Source organism: Dryobates pubescens, chromosome 5 (genome assembly GCF_014839835.1).
Source record: "Dryobates pubescens isolate bDryPub1 chromosome 5, bDryPub1.pri, whole genome shotgun sequence".
NCBI lineage: Eukaryota > Metazoa > Chordata > Aves > Piciformes > Picidae > Dryobates > Dryobates pubescens.
In genome coordinates, this window is record NC_071616.1 from 44,950,065 (window position 1) to 44,970,645 (window position 20,581).

At 42.2% G+C, this 20,581-nt stretch overlaps 1 protein-coding gene across 1 annotated transcript in view; it reads left to right on the top strand.

The window, feature by feature from the left end:
* Window positions 1-20,581, top strand: part of CDIN1 (CDAN1 interacting nuclease 1) — a 153,944-nt gene that overhangs the window by 77,845 nt on the left and 55,518 nt on the right. The window contains exon 10 of the mRNA XM_054162234.1: window positions 976-1,081. Within this exon, the coding sequence (XP_054018209.1) occupies window positions 976-1,081 (106 nt within the window). The remainder of the gene's footprint in view (window positions 1-975; window positions 1,082-20,581) is intronic.

Below are 20,581 nucleotides of genomic sequence, written 5' to 3' on the forward strand. Positions count from 1 at the left end.
CACGACCCCCCCTAAACCTGCTCCCTCTAACCTGCCTTGCCCACTGTCTTTCTGAATTGAGCTTTGAAATACCTATGGACTACCTTAAAATTCTAGACCCAGTCAGTTCCAAGCAACCTTAAGAGTATTACACCTGTAGGTCACTGAGGAAAGGTTTGTCATTGTGCAGTTTCTCTTTTGCCATCACTTTGCATCTAAATACAGCTCTGCAGTTCTCTGTTGCTGTTTAAAAGCCTGTGTGGCAAGAAGCAAGAAAGAATAAAAGTAGGCATAAATGTCATGGTAAAGTTCATCTGCATTTTCTGGTTTTGAAGCCATGCAGGAAGGTAACCAGATGACCTACCTGGCAGGGCCACGGAGGGAAACAAACATCCACGTTGTTCAAGTGTAAAGGGTGAAAGTAGGATGCAATTGCATCTTAATTTAGTCTCATTTTCTTCATGTCCTGTTTGTGTTAGAGTAAAGGCAGATCTCCAGAGCAGGGTGTGATTAAACTGAAATTGGTACAATTCACAGAAACATTCAGGTTGGAAAAGGCCCTCAGGATCACCAAGGTCAACCCAGAACCCAATTCTTCAAGGTTCATCACCAAGCACCACATCCAAACACATCCAGGATTGCTGACTCAACCACCTTCCTGGGCAGCACATTCCAATCCCTGACCACTCTTGGTGGAAATTTTTTTTCCTAATGCCCAGTCTAACCCTACCCAGTGCCAGCTTGAGGCCATTCCCTCTTGTTCTATCACTAATCACCTGTGAGAAGAGACCAGCACCAACCTCTCTACAGCCTCCTTTTCATTAAAATATTTTCTGCTACAATTTTTTCTCCAAGTGTCCTGTGTAAAAGGTATTTTCACAAGCAAGCATGAATTGTGTGGTAAACTGGGGACTAAAGAGGATATTCCCAAACACATTCTTGCAGTCTGTTGATTGTGATTTTCAGAGCTGAGTTTCTTTTCTGCTGTCACCCTAGCTGTTGAAGGACACATCATTCACTGGATTGAAAGCAAAGCCTCATTTGGTGATGAAAGCAGCCACCAAGCCTACTTGCAGGACCAGTTTTGGAGCTACTGGAACAGGTACATTGATTTTATTTTCCCTTAGAGATAAATAGCACTGTATTTTTTAAAGGAACTTACTGGGGGTGGAGGGGAAAGCCATCAGTGTGTTTGTATCAAGCCATGGCAACAGGGAGGTTGGAGTAGATGATCTCAGAATCACAGAAACATTCAGGCTGGAAAAGACCCTCAGGATCACCAAGTCAACCCACAACCCTACTGTACAAGGGTCACCCCTAAACCATAGCCCCAACTACATGCAAACCACCTTTAAACACTTCCAGGCTTGGGGACTCAACCGCCTTCCTGGGCAGCACATTCCAATCCCTGACCACTCTTGATGGGAAAAAATTCTTCCTAATGTCCAGTCTAAACCTAACCAGTGGCAGCTTGAGGCCATTCCCTCTTGTTCTGTCACTAGTTACCTGGGAGAAGAGACCAGCAGCAGCCTCTCTGCAACCTCCTTTCAGGTAGTTGTAGAGAGCAATGAGGTCTCCCTTCAGCCTCCTCTTTTCCACACTAACCATCCCCAGCTCCTTCAGTCTCTCTTCATCAGATTTATTCTCCAGGCCCTTCCCAGCTTCCTTGCCCTCCTCTGCCCTGGCTCCAGCACCTCCACATCTCTCCTGTATTGAGGTGCCCAAAACTGGACAGAATACTCCAGGTGTGGCCTCACCAGAGCTGAGTACAAGGACACAATCACAAATCTCTAAGGTCCCTTCAAACCTAAGCCATTCTGTGATGATTCTATGGTGAGAATTCTGTGTCACTGGGAGTTTTTAGTAAGGTTTGGTCTCTAATAACAGTTAAAAACTGTAGTTAGCATTTGCAGGAACATAAAAAGAATTTCTGTACATCCCTTTAGTTTTGAACGGTTAAAATAGTTCACATTTATTCTGATAAAGTATGTTATATATGCAGTGATAAATCTTTCCATGGTATTAGAAGTTTCCTCAGCAGAAGATTTTTCTTAGGAAAAAAAAAATTAACCCACCTGGAGCACTGTGTCCAGTTCTGGAGCTCCTATTACAGGAAGGATCTGGAGGTGCTGGAAGGTGTCCAGTGAAAGGCCATGAGGATGAGCAGAGGGCTGGAGCTGCTCTGCTGTGAGGACAGACTGAGAGAGTTGGGGCTGTTCAGTCTGGAAAAGAGAAGGCTCCCAGGAGACCTAATTGTGGCCTTCCAGGATCTTCAGGGGGCTACAAGAAAGCTGGGGAGGGACTTTTGAGGGTGTCAGGGAGTGACAGGACTGAGGGGAATGGAGCAAAACTAGAAATGGGGAGATTCAGATTGGATGTCAGGAAGAAGTTATTCCCCATGAGGGTGGTGAGAGACTGGTACAGGTTGCCCAGGGAGGTGGTGGAAGCCTCATCCTTTCGAGGTTTTTGCAGCCAGTCTGGATGTGGCTGTGAGCAACCTGCTGTAGTGTGAGGTGTCCTTGCCCATGGCAGGGGGCTTGGAACTGGCTGATCCTTGAGGTCCCTTCCAACCCTAACAATTCTATGATTCATCTTCAGTTCCATTTTCATATGTGATGGAACCCTAAGCAAGATATTAAGGGAAGTAAACAGTATATTTAATAAAGGACTTGTAAAAGCATTGAGTTTTGGTGTCTTCATCATAAGAGGAACACAGAGCTGTTGGAGCGAGACCCAAGGAGAACCATAAAGATGATCCAAGGGCTCAAGCACCTCTGCTATGAGGATAGGCTGAGGGAGCTGGGGGTGTTCAGCCTGGAGAAGAGAAGACTCTGGGGGGACCTTACAGCTGCCTTCTAGTACCTGAAGAGATCCTGCCAGGTCCTTTGGACTGAATGATCTTGGAGGTCTCTTTCTGTGATTGTGTAATTTGTTTTGATGCTGAACAGAATGACTACCCATGTTTTGGTTTGAGCTATAAAATGTGTAAAACACTTGAGAATAGTCTGTGCCATTTGAATCTGACATGCTCAGTTGAAACTTTTTCCCTGTGAGGGTGCCAGAGCCCTGGAGCAGGCTGCCCAGAGAGGTTGTGGAGTATCCTTCTCTGGAGATACTCAAAACCCAGCTGGATGAGTTCCTGTGTGGCCTGCCCTAGATGATCCTGCTGTGGCAGGGCTTTTGGAGTGGATGAGCTTTTGAGGTCCCTTCCAGCCCCTGATACTCTGTGACTCTGTGATTTTGCCAAATCTTACTGAAAACAACTTCAACCATTGTTGACTCTCAAATGACTTTGCATTCACAGAAAGGAAACTACAAATCTCCTTAGTGAGGTTTGTTCATCTCTACATCCAGAATTTAGTGATAGGTTAACTATGGAAATTAGATTTGCTTGGGGCTTTCTGAAGGAGCAAATCCTGTGAGTTTTAATTTTGGTTGCTGCTTGGCCAACCTAAATGCCACATCTTCTGAAATGAGTTCTGAATTGCTGTAAGTTTCTGGTATGATGACAGTTGGGTTAATGAAGCCATGTTGACAGATGAGGTTGCATGTAGGTTAGATAGTTAACTTCCATTCCTCTCTGGAACTATTTGTACAGAAAGCCACAGGTGTAGCTGTACAAACTGTGAATCAATTTTTTGTAGGATTTAATCAGCCTGTGCAAGGACCTCTCAAGTGAGAGAAGCTGCTTCCCACTCAATTTACTGAACCTGTGTGTTTTCTTTCCTCTTGGAGGAGGAATCATTTGGAGGAGAAGCATCAGTTCACAATAGAAATATCCATCACACAAAGCAGAGCATTTAGATGATGAAGGGAGTGGAACATCTCCCTTCTGAGGAAAGGCTGAGGGAGCTGAGGCTCTTTAACATGGAGCAGAGGAGCCTGAGGGCTGACCTCATTCATGTTTATAAAAGTGAAGGGTGAGTGTTGGTAGTATGGAGCCAGGCTCCACTCAGTGATATCCAATGATATGACAAGGGGCAATGGGTGCAAGCTGGAGCAGAGGAGCTGCTGTGGGAACAGAAGGAAAACTTCTTCCCTGTGAGGGTGCCAGAGCCCTGGAACAGGCTGCCCAGAGAGCTTGTGGAGTCTCCTTCTCTGGAGACATTCACAACCCACCTGGATGCGTTCCTGTGTGACCTGCCCTGGGTGCTCCTGCTCTAGCAGGGGGGTTGGCCTGGATGACCTTTTGAGGTCCCTTCCAACCCCTAACATTCTGTGGCTCTGTGGTTTATAAACAGGATCTGCTGTTTGAAGGTAAAGTTGAAATTCCCTTGGAGAGAGAACTCAAAACACCAGCTGTTTGGTGTGGGTAGAAATACCTGCCTTGATCCTTTGAAAGAAATGAAGGTGACAAGTTTTAGACCTTTTCCACTGAGTTTTTATATTGTTTCTCTGAAAAGTAGAAGTGAGACTGGAAAAGTTTCTAGGCTCTTCTTTTTTTTTTAACCACATGTGCCACAGATGTAATATCAATTCTCAACACAACCTGACTGAAAGCTTTGACCACAGCTTTGGTTTGTTTGCTGTTGTGTCTATTTCATTAAATCCTGTACCCTGTGCTAACTAAATCTCTGAGTATCTTAAATTGGTCTGTACTGACAGGAAAGAAATGGCACTTTCTCATTTAACAGAACAGCTCCCTAGATGCAGTCAACCATGTCTGTTCACCTCAGTGCAAAAGAACACCTTTTTATTACTCTGAGTTCTGCAGGGACAGCTTAGCAAGGTTTTTTATGGCTCATACATCAATGGTATTGTTAAGCAATTTTCAGTTGCAGTGCTGCACTGCAACCTCATCTTCAAATTAAGCTTCACATTAAAAATGTACAAAGTGTACCTTGTCAGTGGGTTTGCACAGCTGCAATTTAAGCTGCTGGTTAGGTATTGAGGTTTTTCAATAATAAAGAGCTAGGGAAAAGCAAGTTTGGGCTTGCATATTTCCAGATGCATTTTACAGAATGATGTTTTAGGAAGAAAAAGCTATTTCATGTGCTTGAGCAAACTGGGTGTAAAATGATTCATGCACTCAAAGAATCCCTTCCCTCCATGGTTTTGTTCCTTCAAAGTGCTAGGAGCAGGCTAAGCTTTCCTTGCCACCAGGTAAGCAAGACTCGGTGCATGTGCAAAACATGAATGTGTAGCAGATACCACACTTCTCCTTGTTCCCTGGCCTATATTGGTGCATTCTGGGCCCCTCAGTTTAGGAAAGATGTTGAGTTGCTGGAAGGTGTCCAGAGAAGGGCAACAAAGCTGGGGAGAGATCTGGAGCACAGCCCTGTGAGGAGAGGCTGAGGGAGCTGGGGTTGCTTAGCCTGGAGAAGAGGAAGCTCAGGGGAGACCTTCTTGCTCTCTACAACTCCCTGAAAGGAGGTTGTAGCCAGGTGGGGGTTGGTCTCTTCTCCCAGGCAACCAGCACCAGAACAAGAGGACACAGTCTCAAGCTGCACCAGGGGAGGTTTGGGCTGGAGGTAAGGAAGAAATTCTTCCCAGCAAGAGAGATTGGCCATTGGGATGTGCTGCCCAGGGAGGTGGTGAAGTCACCATCACTGGAGGTATTTAAGAAGAGCCTGGATGAGACACTTGGTGCCATGGTTTAGTTGATTAGATGGTGTTGGGTGATAGGTTGGACTCGATGATCTTGAAGGTCTTTTCCAACCTGGTTAATTCTATTCTATTCTATTCTATTGTATTCTATTCTATTCTATTCTATTCTATTCTATTCTATTCTATTCTATTGTATTCTATTGTATTCTATTCTATTCTATTCTATTCTATTCTATTCTATTCTATTCTATTCTATTCTATTCTATTCTATTCTATGCCATTCCATTCCATTCCATTCCATTCCATTCCATTCCATTCCATTCCATTTCTTGTAACCAAGAGGATAAAAACTGTTCAATTATCTGTATGACCAAAGGTGATTTGGACAGCATGAGCAGGAAGTTGCTTACACACAGGCTGTGATTTAAAGCAGGGTCTGAACACGTTGTTAATTGTCTTGGGGTTTAAATGAATGCTGCTATTTCTGGTGTTGGTTTTGGTGTTGGAATTTTTTTTTTCATAATGTCTAAATTTATGATTATTTTTTTCCAACTCAAACATTGGAGTCCTGGCTGTAAAAGTCTTAGAGCTGATAAGCATGACTGCTCTTTTTCTTTCTGAGGGGCATCTCAAGCTCTGCACCACACAGTTCAAACAGTAATTAGTGGCTGCACTGTCAGTGGCTTGCTGTAAGAAGATATAAACTCCAGTACAGTAATTTACATTTTCTATCTTCTGCCAGCCTGGCTAAGGCATCTGTACATTCTGGAGTGTAATTCCTAGGGACTCCCATGAGAGCGCTTGACACTGCTATTAGCTGAAAAAACTTTACTATATCTAAGGAAGACCATAGGAAAATGTCATATTTGACACTGATATTGAACTAAAGGCAATTTCACATAGTGAAAGAGATGCATTTCTTCTTCCCTTTGAATAAGAATGGTAACTCATCCCTGTAGTAGATTACTTCCCCCCGCCACGTGCTTGCATTCTAAGTGTTGTTAGTCCTGTGCTTCTGCCCTTTCTGGAAGGAATACATTTCCCACAAGTAGTTTACATTTCCCACAAGTAGTTTCAGTTTAGGAAGGAGGTTGACTTGCTGGAACGAGTCCAGAGAAGAGCAACAAAGTTGGTGAGGGGTTTGGAACATAAGCCCTACAAGGAGAGGCTGAGGGAGCTGGGGTTGCTTAGCCTGGAGAAGAGGAGACTCAGGGGTGACCTTATTACTCTCTACAACTCCCTGAAGGGAGGTTGTAGACAGACAGATGTTGGTCTCTTCTCCAAGGCAGCCAGTACCAGAACAAGAGGACACAGTCTCAGGCTGCGCCAGGGGAGGTTCAGGCTGGATGTTAGGAAAAAGTTCTATACAGAAAGAGTGATTGCACATTGGAATGGGCTGCCTGGGGAGGTGGTGGAGTCACCATCACTGGAGGTTTTCAGGAGAAGACTTGATGGGGTGCTTGGTGCCATGGGTTAGTTGTTTGGGCGGTGTTGGATTGGTTGATGGGTTGGACGCGGTGATCTTGAAGGTCTCTTCCAACCTGGTTTATTCTATGTATTCTAAGTAACATTGAAAGAGTAACCATACTTACTTACATTAAAAGAGTAACCATACTTTCTGGAAGCCAAAATCCATGATTAAATGTGTTACTTCTTAATGCATTGTGTCTGATCTTGAGACTTCAGTTTGCAATTAGCTGAAAATTAGTTTTAAATATACAATATGAATTTATTAAAACTATCTCCTTCTTGGGAGACTTTCCAAACCCACCTGGATGCATTCCTGTGTGGGCTACCCAAAGTGAGGCTGCTTTGGCAGGGGGGTTGGACTGGATGAGCTCTGGAGGTCCCTTCCAACCTCTAATGTACTGTGACACTGTGATCACAGAGCCCTGTAGATTTTAAAAGACAGTTGTTTCAAATATTTCTGGACAGAAACAATGCAAAGGGTTGTATTTTGGTCACACACACACAATGAGTACTTAGGGGGTTTTGAGAATCACAGAATGTCACAGAATCACAGAATTTCAGGGGCTGGAAGGGACCTCAAAAGATCATCCAGTCCAACCCCCCTGCCAGAGCAGAAGAGTGCTCTGTTCAAATCTATTCCTAGCTGACTGTAAGGATGCATCCTGTGTGAGCAAAGGCTGATTCACAGCATCAGAACAATATCACTTTTTTTTTCAGCCCAGCTGTTTAAAATGGTTAGACATGTTACTGTGAAGACAGTTTAAGCAGCAACCATCTTAGTGTAGGTGGTAGGGGAAGAGGGAGCTGGGCTGTGGGTTTACAGAATACAGAATTAACCCGGTTGAAAAAGACCTTTGAGACAATTGAGTCCAACCTATCACCCAACACCATCTAATCAACTAAGCCATGGCACCAAGTGCCTCATCCAGGCTCTTTTTAAACACCTCCAGGGATGGTGACTCCACCACCTCCCTGGGCAGCACATTCCAATGGCCAATCTCTCTTTCAGGGAAGAACTTCTTCCTAGCATCCAGCCTAAACCTCCCCTGGTGCAGCTTGAGACTGGATGCCTGTTCTGGAGCAAGATCAATATTCTCCACTTGCAAACTTTAAAAAGTTGTGCTGGTGGGTAGGAAGCTGGTGGTATAATGACTTGACAAGGAGGAAACCTTGGGAGTTGCATTTGTCAAGTGGCTAGGAAAACTGTGCTTACCCAGCATCCGAAGTTCACTGTCAGCCCAAACATAAAGAACTGAAAGGTCATTCTTCTTCTTGCCCCTGTGAGTACACTGGTTAGGCCACACCTTGAGTACTGTGTCCCTCAGTTTAAGAAGGACATTGAGACACTTGAACGTGTCCAGAGAAGGGCAACGAGGCTGGGGAGCACAACCCTATGAGGATAGGCTGAGGGAGCTGGGTTTGATTAGCCTGGAGAAGAGGAGGCTCAGGGGAGACCTTATTGCTCTCTGCAACTACCTGAAGGGAGGTTGTAGCCAGGTGGGGGTTGGTCTCTTCTCCCAGGCAACCAGCACCAGAACAAGAGGACACAGTCTCAAGCTGCACCAGGGGAAGTTTAGGCTCAAGGTGAGGAGAAAGTTCCTCCCAGAAAGAGTAATTGGCCATTAGAATGTGCTGCCCAGGGAGGTGGTGGAGTCCCTGTCCCTGGAGGTGTTCAAGAAAGGCTTGGATGTGGCACTTAAAGCCATGGTTTAGTTGCCAGGAGGTATTAGGTAATAGGTTGGACTTGATGATCTCTGAGGTCTTTTCCAACCTGGTTGATTCTGTGATCTCTCTGTACATTCACACACACATACATGCACACACACATTAGAGGCACACCTCTGCACTTCACAGATGTTCTAGATACGTTTAGCTTCTTTCCAACACGGATCACTGCTACCTTTATTTAATGACATATGAAGAGTATGAAAATCAACATACAGTTTATGAATTTCTTTTCTTTTTTCTTCTTTTCTTTTTTTTTTTCTTTTCCTTTCTTTTCTTTTATATTTTCTTTTCCTTTTCTTTTCTCTTCCTTTCTTTTGTCTTATTTTATTTTTGCTCCTTTACTTTCCTGTCCTTTCCTTTCCTTTCCTTTCCTTTCCTTTCCTTTCCTTTCCTTTCCTTTCCTTTCCTTTCCTTTCCTTTCCTTTCCTTTCCTTTCCCCTTTCCTTTCCCCTTTCCTTTCCCCTTTCCTTTCCCCTTTCCTTTCCCCTTTCCTTTCCCCTTTCCTTTCCCCTTTCCTTTCCCCTTTCCTTTCCCCTTTCCTTTCCCCTTTCCTTTCCCCTTTCCTTTCCCCTTTCCTTTCCCCTTTCCTTTCCCTTTTCCTTTCCCTTTTCCTTTTCCTTTTCCTTTTCCTTTTCCTTTTCCTTTTCCTTTTCCTTACCTTAGCTCCCAAGTACTGTTTTGCAGATTTTGCAAGTCATCCTCTCTTAAACAGCATCATTGAATAACAGAGTGTTAAATCATTTTCCATTCAGAACATGCCTTATGCCTAGCATTGCTCTAATGTTGTTTGGCTGAGCATTGCAGGTTGTTTTATTTTGTGTGAAAGCTAATTTTTTGTCAAAGCAAAGAGAGAGAACAGAACACACTGTGTTCATGTGAACATTTACATTTGAATGATTGATATTAATTAAGTCTATCTTTTCATGCCTTTTTTTTTTCCTTAGACACTGTGTTTAATATGGACATGCAACTGAGATTTTCATTATCATTTAATTCTGTTACTTAAGCCTCTATCACTGCTACATTCTCAGCTTAAGTAGTAAACAAAGAGCCACAGACTTTGGTTGAATTATTTGTACCTTTTATATTTTTCTGTACTGTCTTAAACACTATCATGTCACAGGAGTCTCCTGTAGTGCAGATAGAGCATTTTCAGCCTCCATCCACATCACTGCAAGGCTTCAGCTCCAATTTTCCTGGTATTTCTCATTCAGATTAGACAACCATCGAAGTTTATGTACAATAAGAGCTGACAGCATAGATCCTGCTATGCTTGCCAAAGGCCTGGTTGCAGACACTCCTCTATGTCAAAGAATGTCAACCCCCACCCCCCCCACCCCCGACCTTACCTTCCAGAATTCCTTGTAATTTTTAATTGACATTTACATCTGACATTTTCAATGTATTTCCTAGTGTTGAGTCTTTATCTACCTAGGAACAGTTCAAACCAACCCAAGGCAAAAAGAATCCCTTCCTGTAAACTATGACATCATGTATTTTTTATTCAACAAGGTCAAGTTGCAGGGCTGAAACTCAAGAATGACCAACTCCCCCTTCCTTTGTGTAATTCTATATTTGCTAGTCTAATCCATTTTAAATGGCAATCGAGGAGGGTAGGCTGTAGGAGTGGAAAGCAAAATTTAACTCTTAGCACTAATGAACAAAGCAGATTACTGTTGCTGTGCATCATTGTGGTGGGTTGAAATTTCCCCCCACAACATTAACTTTGCCAGCCCTGCTCAGTTGGAAGCAAATGGAAGCTGTATTTACAGGCAAAACTACAATCTACAATGGAATGCAATGGATATGTACAAAATGTCCAAGGTTTACAATATTTACAGGTATTCACAATTAACAAACAGCACAAGAACCACCCCCTGGTCAAGACCAGGGAAGCTGCCCCCCCACCCTGGTCAGAAGGGAGAAAGGGGCACAGAAAAAGCAGTTGTTAGACTTCACTAAAACAACGCAGCCAAGGTCAAGCAGAAGCAGATTAGTCTCCCTTCAGAGCATGAAGTGAGCAGAGAAGAGATCAGAAGAGAGAAGATGGTTTTGAAACAGCCAAACTTATGGCAGATACCTCTGCAGTGAAACTGTTTAGAATTATCTTTTTCCTTGTTACACCCCATAGGGATTTATTTACATTTTTCTACTTTTCTGCTTGAAATCTGTAACAAAATTGTAAAGGCATAGCCTAACACTTCCACAATCATGCACAGAAAAGATACAGAGAAGATTTCCCAGGCACTTGAAGCATACTGAGAGATTGCCCTTTGAGTCAGGTACTTAGATCTTGAAAGTGGTCCCTTCATACCCATCGTCATGCAACATGCACCTAAGCAGCTTAATACTGCAAATGAAGAGGAGGAGGCTCAGGGGAGACCTTCTTGCTCTCTACAACTACCTGAAGGGAGGATGTAGCCAGGTGGGGGTTGGTCTCTTCTCCCAGGCAACCAGCACCAGAACAAGAGGACACAGTCTCAAGCTATGCCAGGGGAGGTTTAGGCTGGAGGTGAGGAGAAAGTTCTTCCCAGAAAGAGAGATTGGCCATTGGAATGTGCTGCCCAGGGAGGTGGTGAAGTCCCTGTCCCTGGAGGTGTTCAAAAGAGGATTGGATGTGGCACTTGGAGCCATGGTTTAGTTAGTCAGGAGGTTTTAGGTATTAGGTACTAGGTTGGACTCGATCTCTGAGGTCTTTTCCAGCCTTGCCAATTCTATGGTTCTGTGAAGGGTGCTGGCAGGAATGGTCTTTAGCTGCTTGGTGCAGTGTGTTGTGCTCCCTTGCCTTCAGAAATCTTCAGTGTTCATTCAGGTTAAAAATACTAAAAGCCAAATAAATTAGCATGAGCACGACAGAATGCCAGGTTGGAAGGGACCCCAAATATCATCTGACAGTGTAGTTGAAATGAGATGGCCCAGCACCCTGGCAGGCTGAGTATGTAGGGGAATCCACTGCTTCCTTTGGGAGATGATTCCAATGTCTGCCTGCTCTCATTGTGAAAAATTTTCTTCTGGAGTCCCAGAGGGAATCTCCCCAGCAGTATCTTGTCCCCATCACCCCTTGTCTCTGCCATGGGACTCCTTGTAAGGAAAAGAGTCTCCATCCTCCTGGTAGCCACCCTTTATGTGCTAGTATGTGGTAATAAGGTGTCCCCTAAGCCTTCTCTTCTTAAGGGTGAATGAACTCAGCTCTCTCAGCCTTTCCTCACATGGCAGTCTAGTCCTCTGATCATTCTCATGGCCCTTCTCCAGAAGCTTTCCAGCCTGTCCACATCTTTTGTTTTGTACAGCAGGGACCAAAACTGCAGGCGGTGCTCCAGGTGTGGTCCAGCCAGCGCTGGGTAGAGTGGGACAATGATTTCTGTATCTCTGCTGGTAATTATCCATCCATTAGAAGTTAGAATGAAGGCCCACAGTTGCTCATAAATGTCAGAGAGCAAAGAAGCAGCAGCAGCAGCATTTTGTCACAAATAATGCTGGGTTTCTCCTAATTAGTTCATTTACATTTTACAAATGAAGGGCAAGATTCAGCCCGAAGATAATCTAGTAGCATATCATAGCTTTCCTGACCTGTATTTGTATGTGCCAAATTTAAGTTAATTAGAAATGGAGGTGCTGTTTGTTTTAGCTGTCAGGAAGCTCATCCTAAAAGAAAAAAAAAAAAAAGAAGAAGAAGAAGAAGAAAAAAAGAAAAGAAAAGAAAGAAAAAACCAACACAAACCTTAGATGCATTTTTCCCCCCAACATTTATCATCTAAATAATAGTCTTGCCAAGATGGCAGCCTCATAATAAACTCTTTTCAGTGGAGTGATGGGTAATGAAGCTTGCTTGTGAAGGCAGCGAAAAATGTTGTCTAGCCAAATGTGTGAATATGATGGCTGGAGAATCAGTGGACTTTCTCAGTCATCAATCTTTTTAGTAGCCTCTTCTGCATCTGAATATTTTGATAGATGGTCTAATAATTGAGTTATCTGTCTTTCTAACTATCAGAGTTGCATAAAAATTATTCTCACATGCTATTGACTATTATATATATTGGGCATCCAGTAAATTTTTCAAAGGAAGGTCCAAGAGGTGGAAGAATTTAGTTGTGTCTTAAGCAGCCTTTAATATATGAAATGATAAATGGCTATGCAGAGAATATAAAACTTTGTGCTAATACAGGGGGGGAAGGTAAGCAGTGTCAATAGCTGATTACAGATAAGGCTCACATTAAAGCATGCAAAAATGGGAGACCACTGAGGTTAGTGCACAATCTAAGAGAAGAGAAGGCTCCAAGGAGATCTTCTTGTGGTCTTCCAGTATTTTAAGGGAGCTACAAGAAAGCTGGGGAGGGACTTTTTAGGGTGCCAGGGAGTGACAGCACTGGGGGGAATGGAAAAAATGCTAGAAATGGGTAGATTCAGAGTGGATGTTAGGAAGAAGTTCTTCCCCATGAAGGTGGTGAGGCACTGGAACAAGTTGCCCAGGGAGGTGGTAAAAGCCTTATCCCTGGAGGTTTTTGCAGCCAGGCTGGATGTGGCTGTGAGCAGCCTGCTGTAGTGTGAGGTGTCCCTGCCCATGGCAGAGGGGTTGGAACAAGATGATCCTTGAGGTCCCTTCCAACCCTGACAATTCTATGATTCTAAGAGAATTTTGAGGTATCAGATGAGTTAGATTCAGTAGTGCCTGGCTGGTTAATGGGCAGCAGCTGCATTTACACACAGCTGCACCAAGTCTTGGCTGAGGCAAAAAGCAAGAAGAGTCTCAGTGCAGAGTCCCAAGTTTCCATTCACCTTCTCTGCCAGCCATTTCTCTGGATTCAAGATGAGACTGAAAAGTCCATAACCACTGAAACCACCCATGTTGTGTTTATTCTGGGAGATTGTGCAGTATGGATTTGTGTTTCCAGAGGATGAGAATATGCTTTCCTGGGACAGTAATCTTGCATTAAAGGAGGCACTTAGAGTATTTGGATAAGTTGCATTAAGCACATCATTAGATGTGTCTTGCTAGGGCTCCTGAGTAGCAGAGTGAAATGATTGTTGGCAGTTCAGACAGACATTTAATTCTTGACCTTGCATTTCTGCTCAATGAGTCAGGGGAAAATTCTTTTCACAATTTAACAAAATTTAAGAGTTTAACAAGAAGTCTTTTAACATTTTTGCACTCATAATAATTTTGATTCAAATATCCTTTATTTTTTTGCTTCTCAGTGGCATCGGTTTATGTTCCTTTACATCCTTTTCTATGGATTATCAGGGAATGTTAGGGGTTGGATGGTACCTTGAAAGATCATCCAGTCCAACCCCACTGCCAGAGCAGGAGCACCTATACCAGATCACACTGGAATGCATCCAGGTGGATGCTGAATGTCTCCAGAGAAGGAGACTCCAAAACTTCCCTGGGCAACCTGTTCCAGGATTCTGGCACCCTCACAGTGAAGAAGTTTGCCATTCTGTTCACATGGAACCTCCTCTGCTCTAGCTTGCACTCATTGCCCCTTGTGTTGTCATTGGACATCACTGAACAGAGCCTAGCTCCATCCTCCTGACACTGCCCTTCACATCTTTATAAACATGAATGAGGTCACCTCTCAGTCTCCTCTTCTCCAAGCTAAAGAGCCTCAGCCTTTCCTCAGAAGGCAGATGTTCTACTCTCTTCAGCATCTTTGTTCCTTTGTGCTGGACTCTTTCAATCACTTCCCTTTCCTTCTTGAACTGAGGGGGCCACAACTGGAAACAGTATTCTAGATGTGGCCTCATCAGGGCAGAGCAGAGTGTGAGGAGGGCCTCTCTCAACCTGCAAATAGAACTGTATGTCAGGAATTCTTTTCTTTCTTTCTTTTAATGCACTTATTCTGGATTCCCATTGTTTCATGTTTCAGTTCTTGCAGGCTTCACAAGTCCAGCAAGGTATAAAGCAGTAGGTTTTATGACTAGTTCTCCAGTTAGCAAAGTGGTTTCTCTTTCTCTGTTCAGCCAACATTTAATAAATGTTTATCAATATCTGAGGGCTGGGGGTCAAGAGGCAGGGGAAGGCTCTGCTCACTTGCTCCCTGTGAGAGGACAAGGGGCAATGGATAGAAACTCCAGCACTGGAGGTTCTGCCTCAACACAAGGAGGAACTTCTTCACTGTGAGGGTCACAGAGCACTGGAGCAGGCTGCCCAGAGAGGTTGTGGAGTCTCCTTCTCTGGAGACTTTCAAGACTCATCTGGATGTGTTCCTGTGTGACCTGAGCTAGATTGTATGGTCCTGCTCTGGCAGGGGGGGTTGGACTCGGTGATCTCCACAGGTCCCTTCCAACCCCTAACATCCTGTGAGCCTGTGAGCTAAAGTGACCAGGATGCTTTCTTGAGATTATTAAAAAGTTGATCACTCATTACAGATTTTCAATGGGAAAGGTATCAGAGGGATCTGCTTTGTACTTATTACCTGATTAAAAGAGAGAGATGGATTTCAAGGAGTTGGCTGTTACCATCGCTTGACAAGGAGATGGAGTCTCCTTCTCTGGAGGGATTCAAAATCTACCTGGGTGTGATCCTGTGCAACTTGCTTTGGGTGCCCCTGCTTTAGCAGGGAGCTTGGACTAGATGATCTCCTGAGCTCACTTCCAACCCTCACCATTCTGTGATTCTAAGTCCTTTGTCCAAGTATCATTGGGGACTCATTGGACCTTGCCACTGCATATAAATCTACAAATTGAACACAGCTTTGGCTGTCTCACTGTCTCCCATTGTGGCTTAGTAAGCAAAGTTCTTGATGTTGGAGAGTTCTTGTTAAAAGTGCACAGTTAGATACATTGAGTGTCAAAAGTGTAAAAGCTGACAACAAAAATTTGATTCTGAAGTTCCACACTTGGTCTTGCAGTGTTGCACCTCACAGAAGCTTTTGGGTTGTTTGTTCCCTGTAATGTTTACCTGGATTTTTCTTTTTTCCAGTTTTCAATTAGGTAAGTGCTTCTGAATCTGGACATTTATAAGCAATTAGCTGGAACTACCTGGGCAACCTGATCTAATGTGAAGTGTCCCTGCCCATGGCAGGGGGGTTGGAACTGGATGATCCTTGTGGTCCCTTCCAACCCTGACAATTCTGTGATTCAGTGAGCTGATCAAAGCCAACATTTGACAGTTGTTCTAGTTAGTAGATAGGATAGAATAGAATAGAATAGAATAGAATAGAATAGAATAGAACAGAATAGAATAGAATGGAATGGAGTGGAGTGGAGTGGAGTGGAGTAGAATAGAATAGAATAGAATAGAATAGAATAGAATAGAATAGAATAGAATAGAATAGAATAGAATAGAATAGAATAGAATGGAATGGAATGGAATGGAATGGAATGGAATGGAATGGAATGGAATGGAATGGAATGGAATGGAATGGAATGGAATGGAATAGAAAGAATAGAATTAACCATGTTGGAAAAGACCTTTGAGGTCATGGGGATATAGCATGTAGAGGAGGCTGAGGGGAGACCTCACTGCTGTCTGCAACTACCTGAAAGGAGGTTGTAGAGACGGTGGTGCTGGTCTCTTCTCACAGGGAATTAGTGATAGAACAAGAGGGAATGGCCTCAAGCTGCCACTGGGTAGGTTTAGACTGGACATTAGGAAAAATTGCTGACCACAGCAAGAGTGTTCAGGCATTGGAAAGTGCTGCCCAGGGAGGTGATTGAGTCCCCAAGCCCGGCTGTGTTTCAAGGTGGTTTGGATGTGATGCTTGGGGCTATGGTTTAGGGGTGACCCTTGTAGTGTAGGGTTCTGGGTTGGCCTTGGTGATCCTGAGGGTGTTTTCCAACCTGAATGTTTCTGTGATTCTGTGATGCCTAAGCTCCTCTGCATACAGAGTGTGTTCTGCAAAGTTAGGTATAGATTTGTGTAATGTTTTTAGAATGTGTGTGTATCTCCAGTTAGGAATGAGAGCTTCATTTCCCTCTCCTAATCAAAACAGCAATCGTCTGTGTTCCCTCTGCTCAGTCCTTTGATTAGCATGCTCTCATCCATCACTAGTCTTTGATATCAACATCAAGAAACCATGCCCTTTTATTTGAAATGATAAATCTGCCTTTGTCTGGAGTGCTTGCAGACCTTCCAAGATTTACATCTGAATTGTCAAAAGTAGAACTGCACAGCTTCTCTGATGTGGTACATTATTAGTGAAATAAAGAACTCTCTTAATTTTTCGTGCCTGGGCCTTAAATATTGACACTGCAAGGCTGGTTTAGTCGTGATGCTGAAAATATTTGTCCTTCATCCAGTCTCTTTCTGAGATGTGTTGTTTATCAGCAAGACAGTCAGCTGCATGAGAGAGCCTCAGCAGACATTTCTGTTTGCATGGTCCAAGCCTGTCTCTTCAGGTTTCGTTCTTTAGGGCTGATGTCTAGTTAGCTCTTATCAAAACTAATACCATCTGAAGTACCAGGCTTCCAGTGGTCACACAACCAACATGAACATTGCTCCAGCCTGACTAAGATTATTAAAGACAGTATCTCTTGAAAGCTGAGCTTTGTTCCACTGTCCAGAGCAATTATATCTTGTGAACGCATCGCCGTGAAGGTTTGGCTGCTCCTTTTGGTAGCTGAAATACATCTCAGTTAAATTTATTCTGCACATTGGTAAATCTAAAAGCAAAAAAAAAACAGAACAAAACAAACAAACAGAAAAAAGAACATTCAGTTGCTTTGATTAAAGCTTTGCTGCCATTTCTACTATGCTACTAAGTCAGAAAGATACCTTGCTGATGTCTCGTTGCTGAAATAGTACAGTAAGTACTATGAGGAGAGGCTGAGGGAGCTGGGGTTGTCTAGCCTGGAGAAGAGGAGGCTCAGGGGAGACCTCATTGCTCTCTACAACTACCTGAAAGGAGACTGTAGACAGGTGGGGGTTGGTCTCTTCTCCCAGGCAACCAGCACCAGAACAAGAGGACACAGTCTCAAGCTGCACCAGGGGAGGTTTAGGCTAGATGTTAGAAAGAGAGATTGGCCATTGGAATGTGCTGCCCATGGAGGTGGTGGAGTCAGCATCACTGGAGGTGTTTAAAAAGAGCTTGGATGAGGCACTTAGTGCCATGGTTTAGGTGATTAGATGGTTTTGGGTGACAGGTTGGACTCAATGATCTTGAAGGTCTTTTCCAACCTGGTTAATTCTTCTGTATGAAAAATGATTTAAGGGCTTGTGATCACCTTGTAACTGCAGTATTGTTTAATATCATATCTATAACACACTGCAGTAGTTCAGGGGGTGTCAACTTTTCTTCACCTCAGGGGGACTTTGCCCACAACATTTTTTCCTGCAAGCAACTTGACTTGATCCCAAATTTGTTTCAATTATCAAGTCATGTACACTTGATCACATTATTTATACCTCTTTATTTTATCATGTGCTATTGTTTCAATTATCAAGTCATGTACACTTGACCACATTATTTATCTCTCTTTACTTGGGCATGTGCTATTGTTTCAATTATCAAGTCATGTACGCTTGATCACATTATTTACACCTCTTTATTTGGCATGTGCTGCTTACTCGATTTTAACCTCGTGAAAAGTAGACCTGCTCCAGGCTTTCTGCAAGAGGAGTCACTGTAAAAGCATATTTTCAATTATTTCTTTCAAGAGGAGAAATACTTTGTGTCCTTTGCCACCCAGCCTATAAATTAAGGCAGGGTGTTTTTTTTCTGGCATGCCGAGGACGCCTGCGAGTTTTTGAGGCTCTGAAGCTGTAACCCAACTTCAAGAAGACAATGATGGCAGTGAGCTTCTGCCCAGAGTTAATCAGCTGCAGAATTTGTAAACTGCATATGTGTCAAAGTTGAAAATGTTAGCGCTCTGATAGGAGCTTGAAAAGGTTAGAGCTGATAAAAGCCATCAGCAGTTAAAGAAAGTGATTTATGGGAATGTAATGACACAAAATGCCTCATTTATCACTCATCTATAGATAGGTTAAGGTTTCTGTGTCATACTTTTAAAACTTGACCACTTAGAATTGTCAAAATAGGTATTTAATTGCTCATCACACATTTCACTTCAGATTTCCCTGGCTTGGGTTGTGGGTCATTTTTCTGGTTTGCTTCTCATCTGGTTCTTTTTAAAGTCATTCATATTTCATATTTATTTCAAATGGTATGCTCAGTGCTCTGTTAGAACTTTTTATTAGGTAAAGCTGTTGATTTGAGTGCTATCCACATCTTCTGTTGATTTACAATTTCACTCAGCCTAAGTGTAAGGAAAATGACTGAAGGGTTCATTTTCTTTTTTGTTTTATACCACTAATTCTCATCAGTAGTTTACAGCTTTCTAATTCAGTCCTTACATTTCCTCTTCAAACTGAAACACGAGATTTAAAACTGAGATTCATCAATTGGTTTCCAGTTCCAGTCACTTAAGTCACTGTTTATCTCCATATAAATTAAATTTAATCCAAAACCACCAGTCCTGTTAAATGATCCTAAAACAAGATTAAAATGGCAAGAAAAATGCAGGGTATTGCATTATATTTTACTGGTTTGAGAGTGACTGCTTTGGGGTTGTTTGGTTGGGATTTTTTTTTAACTGTCCATGGTTTCATCATAAGGCTGCAAAAAAAAAGAAGAAGAAGTAAATGCAAACATTGCTAAATCTTCATTAGAGATTTATCTTTAAGAACATATTTGTAAATTCAAGCAACTGAAGGCTAAAATAAAGCAACTGAAGAATAAAATCAAATAGCTAAAGACTAAATCTTCATTAGAGAATTATCTTTAAGAACATGTTTGTAAAACAAAACAACTAAAGGCTAAAATAAAGCAACTAAAACCCAAAATCAAGCAACTAAAGACTAAATCTTCCTTAGAGAATTATCTTTAAGAGCATGCCTGGAAAATAAAGCAGCTAAAGGGTAAAATAAAGCAACTTAAGACTAAAATCAAGCAACTAAAAGCTCGAATAAAGCAACTAAAGGGTAAAATAAAGCAACTTAAAGACCAAAATCAAGCCACTAAAAGCTCAAATAAAGCAACTAAAAACTCAAAGCAACTAAAGGGTAAAATAAAGCAACTAAAGACTAAATCTTCATTAGAGAATTATCTTTAAGAACATGTTTGGTAAATAAAGCAACTAAAGGGTAAAATCAAGCAACTTAAGACTAAAATCAAGGAAGTAAAGACTAAAAGCAAGAAAGTGAAGACGAAAATCAAGCAACTAAGGACTAAATCTCCATTAGAAAATTGTCTTTAAGAACATGTTTGTAAAATAAAGGAACTAAAGTGTAAAATAAAGGAACTAAAAACTGAAACCAAGCAACTAAAGACTGAAATCAAGCAACTGAAGACTAAATGTTCATTAGAGAATTTTCTTTAAGAACATGTTTGTAAAATAAAGGAAGTAAAGTGTAAAATAAATCAGCTAAAGACTAAAATCAAGAAAGTACAGACTAAAAGCAAGAAAGTACAGACTAAATCTTTATTAGATAACTATCTTTAAGAACATGTTTGTAAAATAAAGGAACTAAAGTGTAAAATAAATCAACTAAAATCTGAAATTAAGCAACTAAAGACTAAATCTTCATTGGAAAATTATCTTTAAGAACATGTTTGGAAAATAAAGCACCTAAAGGGTAAAATAAAGCAACTGAAGGCCAAAATAAAGCAACTAAAGGCTAAAATAAAGCAACTAAAAACTAAAATCAAGCAACTAAAGACTAAAATTCATTAGAGAACTGTCTTTAAGAACATGTTTGGAAAATAAAGGAACTAAAGGCCAAAATAAAGCAACTAAAGGCTAAAATCGAGCAACTAAAGACTAAATCTTCATTGGAAAATTATCTTTAAGAACATGTTTGGAAAATAAAGCAACTAAAGGCCAAAATAAAGCAACTAAAGGCCAAAATAAAGCAACT